The following is a 12564-nucleotide window of genomic DNA, read 5'->3' as shown; positions in this document are numbered from 1 at the left end:
GGAAATAATAAACGATGAATATCCAATACATCAAAAAGCCAATTGTGTAATCATCCTGTTTATTGATGACTTCTGGAAACTCTAAATCTTCTTATTACTTCGTCTTGTGTCATCGGATTGAATGCCGTTGGATGGAAAGAAAACTTGTTATTAAATTGTTTAGAAAGAGTCTTATTATGGGTATGAATAGAGAGAACAGCGAATCATGCCTTTCAGTGTGAGTAAATTGAAGCAGAACACGTACCAAGTTATATGTTTAATTTAAGAAATACTTGTAATACTTTTCAGTTTTACTTCATAAATATAGCATAACAACTTTAAACTCCTCAAAATCCTAATAAAACGATTATGAGATTATATCCATTTTTCATAAGATTTATGATGCAAAGTGAAGCATCAAACCCATGTCAAATCTATTTTGGAATGATTTAAAATTCAAGAAGGTTTTAAATTCAGCTTTATGATGAACATAATCCTTTTCATGAAAATTTCGTAATGAATAAACTGTTACGTTGATAGAATTTTTCTGGAATATGTGTATGCCATGCCGTTTCCGATGGTTACATACTAATAATATCTTAGATTTAATTACTATTTCGAGACTCAATGTTAATGGTTTATGCGCTCTTATATTTATCGTCAATATGCGGGTGAAAAGTAATTATGACTGAACATTGAAATTTATGCGATTTTGGCAAAAGTCGGCATAATTTACAAGCAAAATTAAGTGATTCATCACCTTTTTGGTAGAAATCTGGGTCGTTGCATAAAAAAATAGTTTTCGTGTTCCGAAAATTAGTTCTAAAAGCCTTTCATATTTCCTCCATTTTTTATTTATATTTGTTTTATATTTTTATCAGTGAATGTTACGGTAGAACATCAAAATTATGAACATCTAATTTTCCCTAATGCTAATTACATGTAAGCAATGAAGGAAAAAATCCTGTATCCCAGAACAAACGTGTCAAAAATGTACCTTAAAACCATAAAATTTGATATGAGTGATACTGTCATCCAATGAACAATCACACACAAATAGTTTAATAGCTAAGACAGAGAGACAAGATTATATCTGTCATAAATTAGTTGCTAGTAATAATCTTCAAACCACAAAAATGTTTGGTTTCTATATTATCGATCATCGGAGCTGGGAGATTAAACTAAATTTAGAGTTTTTTCGTTTCACAGTACATTCATTCTGTGCGCAAAACAAGTCTGTCACCTCATCGTTGTACGCGTACAACGTTGTACAGAAATCATTGTACGGAAATCACATGTCTGTCAGTGGTATTACGGTCATTTATCGTTGTACTGTGCAAAATCACATCACTGTTTACTGCTACCAGCGCCATTGACGAGCGATGGTGAACTCACGAAACAATTTTTTCTTCTTCTGAGTATCAAATAATAAACAACCTTTGTTTTATTTTGAAAAAAAAATCTCTGTAAACTGCTAACCAGCAGCATAAAACTCATACACTTTATAAACGTTTTATCTTATTTTCAAAAAGCAGTCAAACCAAGAAATGTTCATAAATTTGGTGAAGTTTTTAAATACAAATAAGGAAAACAATATATTCATATTTGTACATAAAATCAGCACTATTGAGTTATTGTTTTCTATTCAATAACAAGTAAATTTTAAATGGATTTAGAACACATAATGATTCATATTTTGAATGCACATGTGGTAATAATTAACGATAAATATCCAATACATAAAAAAACAATTGTGTAGTCACAACTTTAAACTCCTCAAAATCCTAATAAAATCACTATGAGACTATATTCCAGCCTAGTAGACCAATTTTCATGAAGTAAAACGAAGCATCAAACCTATGTCAAATCTATTTCGGAATGATTTCAAATTCAAGAAAGTTTTGAAATCAGCTTCTTGATAAACATAATCCTTTTTAAGAAAATTTTATAATGAATAAACTGCATTTTTTTGGAATATGTATGTGCTATGCCGTTTTTATTGGTTACATAATAAGAATATCTTGGATTTATTTATTAGGCTCTTATTTTTATTGTGAATATGCTGGTAAAAAAGGAATTATTACTGAACAACTGGAAATTTTTGCGGATTTTGCAAAAGTCGATATGATTTACAAACAAAATTTGGTGATTAATCACCTTTTCGGTACAAATCAGCTTCGTTGCATAAAAAATAGTGCTAGTGTTCCGAAAATTAGTTCTAAAAGCCTTTCATTCTTCCTCCATTCAATTTTTATTTGATTTTACGGTAGAACATCAAAATTGTGGACATCAAATTTTCCCTAATGCTAATTACATTCAAATAATGAAGGTAAAAATCATGTATCCCAGAACAAACATGGTACCATAACTACCTTACCTACCTTACCTGAACCTTTAAACCTTAAAATTTGATATGAGTGAAATTGTCATCCGAAGAACACTCACACACAAAATTAGTTTTAATTCAGAGAGGAATTGATTATATCTGTCATAAATCAGTTACTAGGAATACACTTCAAACCACAAAAATTTTTGGTTTCTATATTATCGATCATCGGAGCTGGAACATTAAGCAAAGTTTTGAGTTGTTTCGTTTTACTGTATATTCTTTCTGTGGGCAAAACATGTCTGTCACCTCATCGTTGTACTCGTACAGCGTTGTATAGAAATCATTGTACGGAAATCACATGTCTGTCAGTGGTATTATACAACAGTGGTGTATATATGTGAAAGAGAAGAGCTCTCGTTAAAGTTGTCAGTGCGAGGGGAGAAATTTTGCTTGCTCTACGTCACACAGAGGAGATGGACATCTCTGAAGAGGCCTATACCTTCTTATGTGACTTTCGGTCAGGATACAAGAATCCCGTGCAAATCACTTGTTACCTATGACAACCAGATGGCCACATGTCAATATTGCCAAAAAGCTATTCACTACGGTAAGACATGTGATAAACTGGACAAGGAGACAACTACACGAAAGGACAACGGTGCTTTCTTCACACCAACCCCAAGCAACCCCAGTACACCTGTGGCAGCCACCAACAACAATGAAGCATCCCCTTCAACGAAACCATCAGTATCCCCTATAGAACAAAGTACACCAGCTGCAGTTAACAACTTACCCTCCAACCAACCAGCAACTGCAACCAACAACAACAACAAGGCGCATCTACAGCAACTAGCAACGAACTCAAGACTGCGAACAATAAGGAAAACGAAAATCAACAACAATACCACCGATGCGCAATGGATGACGAGACGAGCCATGTACAAAGTGCCCCTCAATCCTCGCAGGAGGGAAATGGAAACTCCGCTCCCCCTAGGAAAGGGGTGACAACGAGATCCAATACAAAAAAAAAAAAATATTTCAAAAATCGGCTCAATCGGCCATGTAAAGCTTGTACGCAAATAGGCCTGAATAAAAATATCTTTTAAATAAAAAAAAAATGTTGGAGGACCGATGGGTCAAGTGTATCGCTCTAGATGGAGATTATGCAGTAGAATAAAAAGTTTTCACGGTGAAACATCGATTTTTTCTTTGTTTGGCCCGAGACTTCTCATTCCATGTAGTAATAACGCTTCTCAATAAAAATGAATTTTTCTGAATCATATTCAACTAAACGAGTGTTTATAATGCCTAGCATCCTTAAACCTGTTCAAAGTGTTGGAAAATGATTTCAAGTTTAATAGATGATATGATCTCGCACATCTTTTGTTTTCCGTACAAGATGTATTCATTTTCTGTGCATCACATCACGTGAAATTTCTAATCTTATCATTTTTGAAAATTCATCACATTCATAACCCAAAAATACGGAACCCATCAACATTAGGTAAACATTCCTCCCGGTTTACTCCAATCTATTGTTGTACCTCCTTTACTGAGCAATGCCAAAACCAAGTTCAAGGAGTTTCCCATTGTCAATGTTAGGGAATTTTCTTGAACTCTCAGATTGGTCGCTAACTGCATTGATTTGACCTACAGCACAACGTGCTATTCCCGGCTTCATAAATCGAAATTCAATTATCACTGGCGTCCTACGCCGCTGCAACTTCCGATGGGTCAAGGAACGAGTGAAAGACTCCCAGCAGGATGTCCTGTTCCGTCGTAATGGAGTATGCATGTAAACAAGAAGCATTTACTCCTCCCTAGCGTCCAGTGCGGAACCTGCCCTACTAGTCGGAGAAACAAGTTCTTTGTGCATCCGCACAATCTTGGTTAGTCTTCGTCGGAAATCGGTTCGGGCATGACTAGCTGCTCGGTGGTGGAGTCACTGGTTCAGCAAGTGGTCGAACGAAATCTTGTATTTTTAAGTCCGGACATTTTCGATCCGTGCTCGGCTGCAGGTGTAGGCGGTGTTTCCGGTGGTGCAGTTTATCAGTATGGAAAATTCGATCGGAGCTACGGAAAATATTGCCAGGAAAATCCAATGGAAGGTCGCTACTATCGGAACTATAACTACCAGTGTCCGGTGCACGCAAGATACCTGCCGCAGATTCCACTGAAGAAGTACTACACTACCGAGGGGGAGTACATCTATCGGGTGATATTGTACACAATTATGTAGATTTCTGTGCAATCTCTTATGAATGTGCCGAATTTAGCTTAAGACCTTTCAAGATAGTGAAAATATTGGGGTTTTAGATACAAGCAAAAATGTGTTTGTTCAATACACAAAATCATTTCTAATTTCTCATATAATCACTGTAGAAACCGAATCGAAGCCAGGAAAGCCGAGTGTACCATATACCATTCGACTCAGAGCGTCGAGATCGCGAAATATCTGTGCGTGTGTGTGAGTTAAAAAATATGCACTCAATTTTCATAGAGATGATTGGACCAATCAATTATCATAAACTTAAAGGTCTTGTGGTCCCATGCAATATTTTTGATTTTCGTCCGGATCCGACTTCTAGTTCTAAAATGTTCAAAAATGGAAACACTTTCCTCAAAGATGGCTGCACCGATTTTCACAAACTTGGATTCAAGTGAAAGGTTTAGCCGCCTTGAATAAAATTAATTTAATTCTGATTCCACTTTCGGTTCCGGAATAACATGGCCGTTTGCGACGAAAGTGATTGATTCAAATACTTATACTCAGAAGAAAGAATTTATAGTCTTCTAAAATTATGTTGGCTGTGATTCCAATCCGAATCACAATGCCGGAATTGTAGGGTAACAGATACTAAAACATTTCAGTTTCGAGAGTATATTTCGATACGTGACGATACAAAGAGAAGCAAATTTCTCAGAACTGATAAATGTAAATTTTCAGTTTACAGAAAGATTATTTGATGACCAAACGAACTCACTTTGGCTATTCTGATTCTCAATTTCCAGTACTACGAACACCGGAAGTAATCGTTAAATAACACCGGCACGGAACTCACTAATTTTCACAAACTTAGATTCAAATGAAAGGTCTTATGATTCCACAGTATCTAACATCGATCCGATATCCGGGTTCGGAATTACAGGGAAATAAATAATTAACATCGTATACCGTCATTTATCTATGGTAATCCAAGTTCCATCTCCCGACGTTAACTGGCTGCTAAGATATGAAAAGTTTTAGACCTGCTCCTTGTTCGGCTACCGTAAAACTCTTGGATAGCGGTATTACCATAAAATACAATTCCAACAAATCAACACTACGGAGGAACCTTTTACGAGAAGACTATCAATCTGATCGTTCCAGCAAGGAGCCTAACTGGACCCTGAAATACTACCGAATAGACTAAACAGCAAATTAAAGTCTTGGTATTACATTCTTTTTGTGTAATTTCACCTTCTGTTTCAACAGACTTCGCAGCAGAGCTGCTAAATGTCACTATCAACTAGCAACTTTGAACGAAGAAGATTGGAAAACTTTTGTCACTGGACTTCTGCCAAGCAGGCTCTACCAATCATCATATATTGAGTGTCTGAGAGCCGATCTGTCATAACTTGATATTACACTCACCAGGACGCTCATTAATTGCCGATGCCATTGATATTATCTTCATTTCTCCTGTCACTGTCCCGGATTGGCGGTTCAATGCATAGGGCGCTGGTCATGCAATGGTTCCGTACACTCTGAATCGGCTGCGAAGCCCGTTGAAACAGAAGGTCAAATTCCACTACCGGAATGTAATACCAAGGCTTTTTCCTGTCACTGCTTGATTTACGATGTGACTAAATATTAATCAAGCAGCATAAACATTGAATTAAATTCATTTACTCCAATAAACTCCGAAGTCCGATGACTTCTTGCAAAAAACAATGAACATTATCAATTTATGTTTATGTTTGTACTCTCATGGAATTTTTTTTACTTCAACAGGAAATAGGAGAATGAGAGAGAAAACAATAAAGTCGTCTGCCTTTAATTGAGTATACTTATACTTGGTACTTTGACCGTACCGATTACAGTTGACGTTGATTTTAGTCAGTCTGTCAAGGTCATTTAACATGATTGACAATTTGCAACTCTGCTTCGCAGCCGATTCATAGCGTACATAACCATTACAAAATTGGTGCTACGATCCTACTGACTGACACTAAGCATCCTTCCAGGACGTATGTTCGACGACAACTGGCTTGTAAGACCAGCGCCCTATGCATTGAACCATCAACCTAGTTTACAAAGAAACAATTGACAAAGGAGAACTTTGGGTCGGTTTCTAGACGACTCAAAATGAAGCTTCCATCAGATATAAAATCGTTCTTGCTGATAAGACAATTTAAAAGTTTTGTGATTTAAAAAGCGATTTGCAGCTGCAGATAAAATACTCATGTTTATCAGGCGACACAGAGAGCTACAAGTTCAAAAACCAACGAAATACAGGGCTAATTAAGCGAAACGTGAACCTTCCCATCCGAGATGTAACTAAAATGGTCAAAACGTCGCACAATTTCAAAAAGTATAATAAGGTTTAAAGGTGATAAAAACACCAAACAGGAACAGAAGCAGAAAACCAGTTCAAAAACAAAAGCGTGTAAGCTGTTCGCCAAATTGCTGACAAAATTTGACAACAAATGTCAATGCAGATTTCAAGCAACTTCCTGGTCTTGAGTTTTATACATGGCATGGATGACGACCATTTCGAAACAAAAAGATCTTGAAATTCTCAAAAAAGAACATGGTTTGGCAGGCAATTTTTAGTTGTAGTCATAAAAGCCAACTCTTTGTAACTACACTTTTGGTTAAAAATTTATATCAACGGGTGTCTGAAAAAACAGCTAAAGCGGATTTAGAAATACATAGATTTAATATGCTGTTTTATTTTGTTTTTTTTTTTAATTACAAAGGTTATAAACTTAAGGTCATTCGCCTCCTCCAGCCAGAAAAACTTTCTAACTGTATGTGCGGGGTTGGGATTCGAACCCAGGTGGGCTGCGTAAAGGCATCGACTAACCCATCATTTTATACCCATCCCCCTTATATAATCAATTTTATACTGGAAAGTTTCTTTTATTAGATTTTGCAGTGCGCATACTCTAGTTTCCAACATTTCAGAATAGTTTTCAGAAAGCCATACCAATCGAAAATTGTATGCCAACGAGGATTTACAAATTTACCAAATTGCTTCCGTTAAACACAATGCTAACGTTCCATATCGTCTTCTCTCACCCCCACAGCTTGGCGAAAAGGGTAGTGGCTTCCGAACGAATACCGACGTCCAGGATTACTATGTACTGCGCAGTCAGTGCCTCGAAAATGGTTCTCTGTTCGAGGATCCGGAGTTTCCGGCGACTTCGTCCTCGCTACTGTTCTCGCGCCGACCGGATCGCCATTACGAATGGCTCCGTCCGCACGAGATTGCTGACCATCCGGAATTCTTCGTGGAAGGATTCTCCCGGTTCGACGTACAGCAAGGTGAGCTGGGTGATTGCTGGCTGTTGGCTGCATGTGCCAATTTGACGCGAGATCAGAAACTGTTTCTGCGAGTCGTTCCGGAGGACAATAGCTTCGAGGATGACTATGCTGGTATCTTCCACTTCCGCTTCTGGCAGTACGGACGCTGGGTTGATGTTGTAATTGATGATCGGCTACCAACCTACCGTGGTGAACTGATCTATATGCGATCGTCGGAGAAGAATGAATTTTGGAGTGCCCTACTGGAGAAAGCCTATGCCAAACTGCATGGTTCTTATGAAGCTCTCAAAGGCGGTACCACCTGTGAGGCGATGGAAGACTTCACCGGAGGTGTCACTGAAATGTACGATTTGAAGGATCAGACACCATCGAATCTGTTCCAGATTATGGAGAAAGGATTTCTCAGAAACTCGATGTTTGCCTGTAGTATAGAGGTAATTTTACGGAATTCCCGTTTATTATTCATGTTTGATCTAACAATTGTGTTTATGCTCAACAGCCCGATCCAAACGTAACAGAAGCAGAAACGCCAGAAGGTCTAATCCGAGGACACGCCTACTCTATCACTAAGATTCAGTTGGCAGACATTGTGACACCATCGACATCCGGTAAAATTCCACTAATTCGTCTTCGTAACCCGTGGGGAAATGAAGCAGAATGGAATGGAGCCTGGAGTGATCAGTCACCCGAATGGCGCTTCATACCGGATGAACAGAAAGAGGAGCTCGGACTAAGCTTCGACGTCGATGGAGAGTTCTGGATGTCTTACCGTGATTTCATAAGATATTTCGACCGAGTTGAGATCTGTAACTTGAGTCCTGATTCACTGTCCGAGGAGCAGGAAAGCCGTGGCAAACTGCGCTGGGAAATGTCTACATTCGAAGGCGAGTGGGCTATGGGAAGTACGGCTGGCGGTTGTCGCAACTATTTGCAAACGTTCTGGCATAATCCACAGTATGTAGTTCATCTGGAGGATCCCGATGATGATGATGATGAAGGCAAGTGTACGGTAATCATTGCACTGATGCAGAAAAATCGACGCTCACGTCGTAATATGGGTGTGGATTGCCTGACGATCGGTTTCGCCGTGTATCGCGTGAGCGAACGGGATCTGGCTCAGAAACCGTTAAAATTAAACTTCTTCAAGTACAACGCGTCAGTTGCCCGCTCTCCGTCTTTTATCAATTTGCGGGAAGTAAGCTGCCGGTTTAAGCTTCCGCCGGGGGATTATCTGATAGTGCCGTCGACATTCGAACCGAACGAGGAAGGCGAATTTCTGATTCGGGTATTCTCCGAGAACAAAAACAGTATGGAGGAGAACGACGAAGAGGTCGGAGTTGGTGACATCGATGACAGGGTGAGTAGATAGTGTTTAAATGAATGTTGTTGTTTTTTATTCAGTTTACAAAATCAACAACACTAACACTGTGTTGCTAGTACTAGGTAGATAAACTAGACAACACTTTATACTAACAATGATTTTTAACATTGTATAATAGTTGAGAAGATCAGCACGGCAGTATCTTAATCAATTTCAGTATTTTGTTCAATATCTTACGCTGTTGTCTAGTACCATGTTCCACGCTTGCAAACTGAGGTAATCATTTTTGTTGGTAGTGTTCAATGATTCTGAAATAGAAGGAATATTTTCACATGCTGAATGGTTTATCCCAAGTAGCGTGTTAAGTTGTTGTCCTGTATTTTTCTACTTATTGTGCAATTTATCAAGTAAGTTTATGTTACTATTCTTGTAACTGTTGTGTTATGGAAAAAGCGTAATTTTCTGTGTTGTGCAACATATCTTCAAGTTCTTCCGTTATTACGAACATTTATTCACAATGATTGTGCAACTGATGCAAAACTCATGCGTCGATCCCATCACAGAGGCAGTAATAAAATCAGCGAAAAAACAATTGTGAGACTCGTGAAAACTACTACCTAATGTAAACAAGAAATGGAATGACGTTTACAAAAACATAACAAACCTAATTTCTAATAAATAAGTTTCACGTTTGATTTTCAATATAACTGTACTTAACACAAACATGGATCTTGTAAAATAATCTGCACATGGAAAATGATAATGCTACATATTGTAGAATTGATCTTTTGTGTTTTTGTAATTGAGAAATCGACAACGAACTGCATTTTTATGGTGTAACATGTATTCGTACGGCCGAAATTTTCAAGCGCCTTTGAATTAACGCGTTTTTAATGATTGTGCACCAACTTCTGTGAAAATAACAATCTATTATTTATAAAGAGAATCATCGGAATGGTGTTTAAAATACATATATTCAAACATACTTAAAATTTCCAGACGGTTTTGATCAATTTTGAACTAATGTTTTTTTGAACCTGAAAAATCTCGATATGAATTTTTCTTCAATCTTTTCCAATATGGCATCGATGGTAACAGTGAGTTGAATAGAAAATGGTTCACGCAACGTTATGATTTATATTATCTAAATAACGGGATACTTTAACATGTGAATATTTTAGAGAGAAATATTATACGTTTGATTTTTATTTTGAACAAACTAGTTGAATTACAATACAGTATAAAGATTCATCTTAACGGGCCCGACATTTGTGATACGCACTGTAGGTATTATTTTGGCAAGCCCATGTGTTGGAGTTGTACAAACAGTATCATGAGAGTAACTTTGATGAACTTTACTTTTCGTTCATAAGTGATGTCAGATCTGGTCATTTTTTCAGCAAGATGAAAACCAAACACAATTGTTCTGATTGAGTTTTGTTTTCATCGCGTATGTAATGTTGTATTTCCGCAACATTTATGATAATATTCTCATCTTTGTAAGTTTTGTTTTTATTTCAAATAGATAAATCTTGCTTAACGTTTTTGTAAGTTTTGGATTTCATATCATTTTTTTCTAAAAATGAAGAAAACTATTCACACTGACCTACAATTTTATGAGGCAGCCAAAACTTTGCAGATTTAACAGAAACTGTTTTTTCACAGTAAGGTTCTAATTCGGCTTATCAATTTTTATCTTCAGGAGAGCATCATTTTGTTAATTTCTCTTCCACAAGAGATTAATAATAATTTCGACATATTCTGTGTCCAATACAATTATGACAGCCATTTGGTTTTTTTTTATAAGTTGCACACTTGGTGTAGTTCCATTTTACATGACGATGCAAAAACTTTTGCAGTTCTTCTACAACTGTTAGTGCAATATGGATAAGTTGGTGATCTGCTGCATAGTTGATTTAGACGTACTGAAAGTAGTTCTACAGTGTTTTTTTCGGCAGTAATCTTTCTGAACATAGATAACATAAATAATAATTCTAAAACAATTGTAGATCATTTTTAAATTTCGATAAATTACATTTGCACTTGGGATAATATCTAGCCAGAATACAGTTTTTCTTGTCTGGAAAAATAATTCTATGCTGGAATGTTAGTTTTTCATCAAACATCAAAGCTCAAATTATTCGAGTGTAACATTTTTAGAAGAAGTATAATTTTAATTCCAACTTTCCTCTATTAATCGAACAACCGTGAATAACCAAGAATTTAAAAAAGCTTGGTTTAAACAACTCTGTTCTAGACAAATCCACGACAACAGAAAATTCTGATCTCAAAAATCGAATTATACTGGGTTGTCCCATGAATAAAATATTATTCCGTTCTATCTGGTAAATTTAAAACAATACGGCAAGAATCTGAAAATCAGGCAGCATATCTGAACTGCATGTACGTCTGCTTGCATTCAAGAAGCTACTGATTCTTTAACAAGAACAAGACACATGATATTGGAATCAGTATAAGCTATGAAAATCTGTTAGTCTCCCAGAACAAATAGAAAACTGATAGTACCTCCAGCCTAGGGGACGTGTGGAATTCGGCTGTAAAAAAATTAGCCAAGAGTTGGTTCCTGCTTCCACGTCGTAAAAGGCCACAATAGTAGAAGTTTCTCTTTTCCTACTTTGCCAGAACTTCTTTCTACTAAACTATCACTTGGTTCAACAAAGTGTTTTTATTTATTCTTAATTCTTGGAAACAACGTTTTCATATCTATTCTTTCGAGCTTTTAAGAATAGTCTGATCTAAAAAAAATCTTGTTACTTCTCTTTCTTCAACACTATAGGTTGTTGTGAGTTTAGTTTATACGTGTTTCTAATCGCTTGTCTTCTAGCGTGATTCGTTAGCGGTATTTTCATTGAATGTGTTCCGCTAAGTTATTGTTTTATTTTATACATTTCGTTTACTAACTTCAATTATGAATTTAGTTCACTAACGCATATTCTAAGCCCTCAAGAATAGCACTTCTTACTAAATAAGCTGCTTGAATGCTTTGATTAGTGTTCTTGTCATCAACTAGGAATCTGTCCGGGAGAAATACGATTTATATAGTCTGAGTAGGCTTCCTTCGGAGGGTCGAGCCATATTTCTTTTTAATTCAGTGAGACAAACCGAGGATCACTAAACTAGAGCGATAATTTTTTGTAAAACTCGTTTTATTCGAAAATAAACACGAAATCAAACATAAATTCAAATAAGCTAACTTGTGAAATAATTGTTCTTGATATCGCGTTTCGAGGTACGATTGGGGATTCGGTTGGCTACTTCTAAATGGAAATATTATATGATTGAACAGTAAATATCACGGGACATCAATTAGGCCACTTTTTTCCTGTGACACTTGTTACTCTCTTCATTTATCTTGAGCCGATATCAGCATAATAAACTATTTTG

The 12564-nt window shown here is 36.7% G+C and overlaps 1 protein-coding gene across 6 annotated transcripts in view; it reads left to right on the top strand.

The window, feature by feature from the left end:
* The window catches only part of LOC131439072 (calpain-A-like), an 83477-nt gene that overhangs the window by 47495 nt on the left and 23418 nt on the right, over positions 1 to 12564 (top strand). For all 6 annotated transcript variants that reach the window (XM_058609615.1, XM_058609616.1, XM_058609617.1 and 3 more), the window contains 2 exons: positions 7601 to 8272; positions 8338 to 9195. In XM_058609615.1, the coding sequence (XP_058465598.1) occupies positions 7601 to 8272; positions 8338 to 9195 (1530 nt within the window). The remainder of the gene's footprint in view (positions 1 to 7600; positions 8273 to 8337; positions 9196 to 12564) is intronic.

The sequence above is a fragment of the Malaya genurostris genome, chromosome 3 (genome assembly GCF_030247185.1).
Source record: "Malaya genurostris strain Urasoe2022 chromosome 3, Malgen_1.1, whole genome shotgun sequence".
In the NCBI taxonomy this organism is placed as follows: domain Eukaryota; kingdom Metazoa; phylum Arthropoda; class Insecta; order Diptera; family Culicidae; genus Malaya; species Malaya genurostris.
This window is presented reverse-complemented; position numbering and strand designations above follow the sequence as displayed.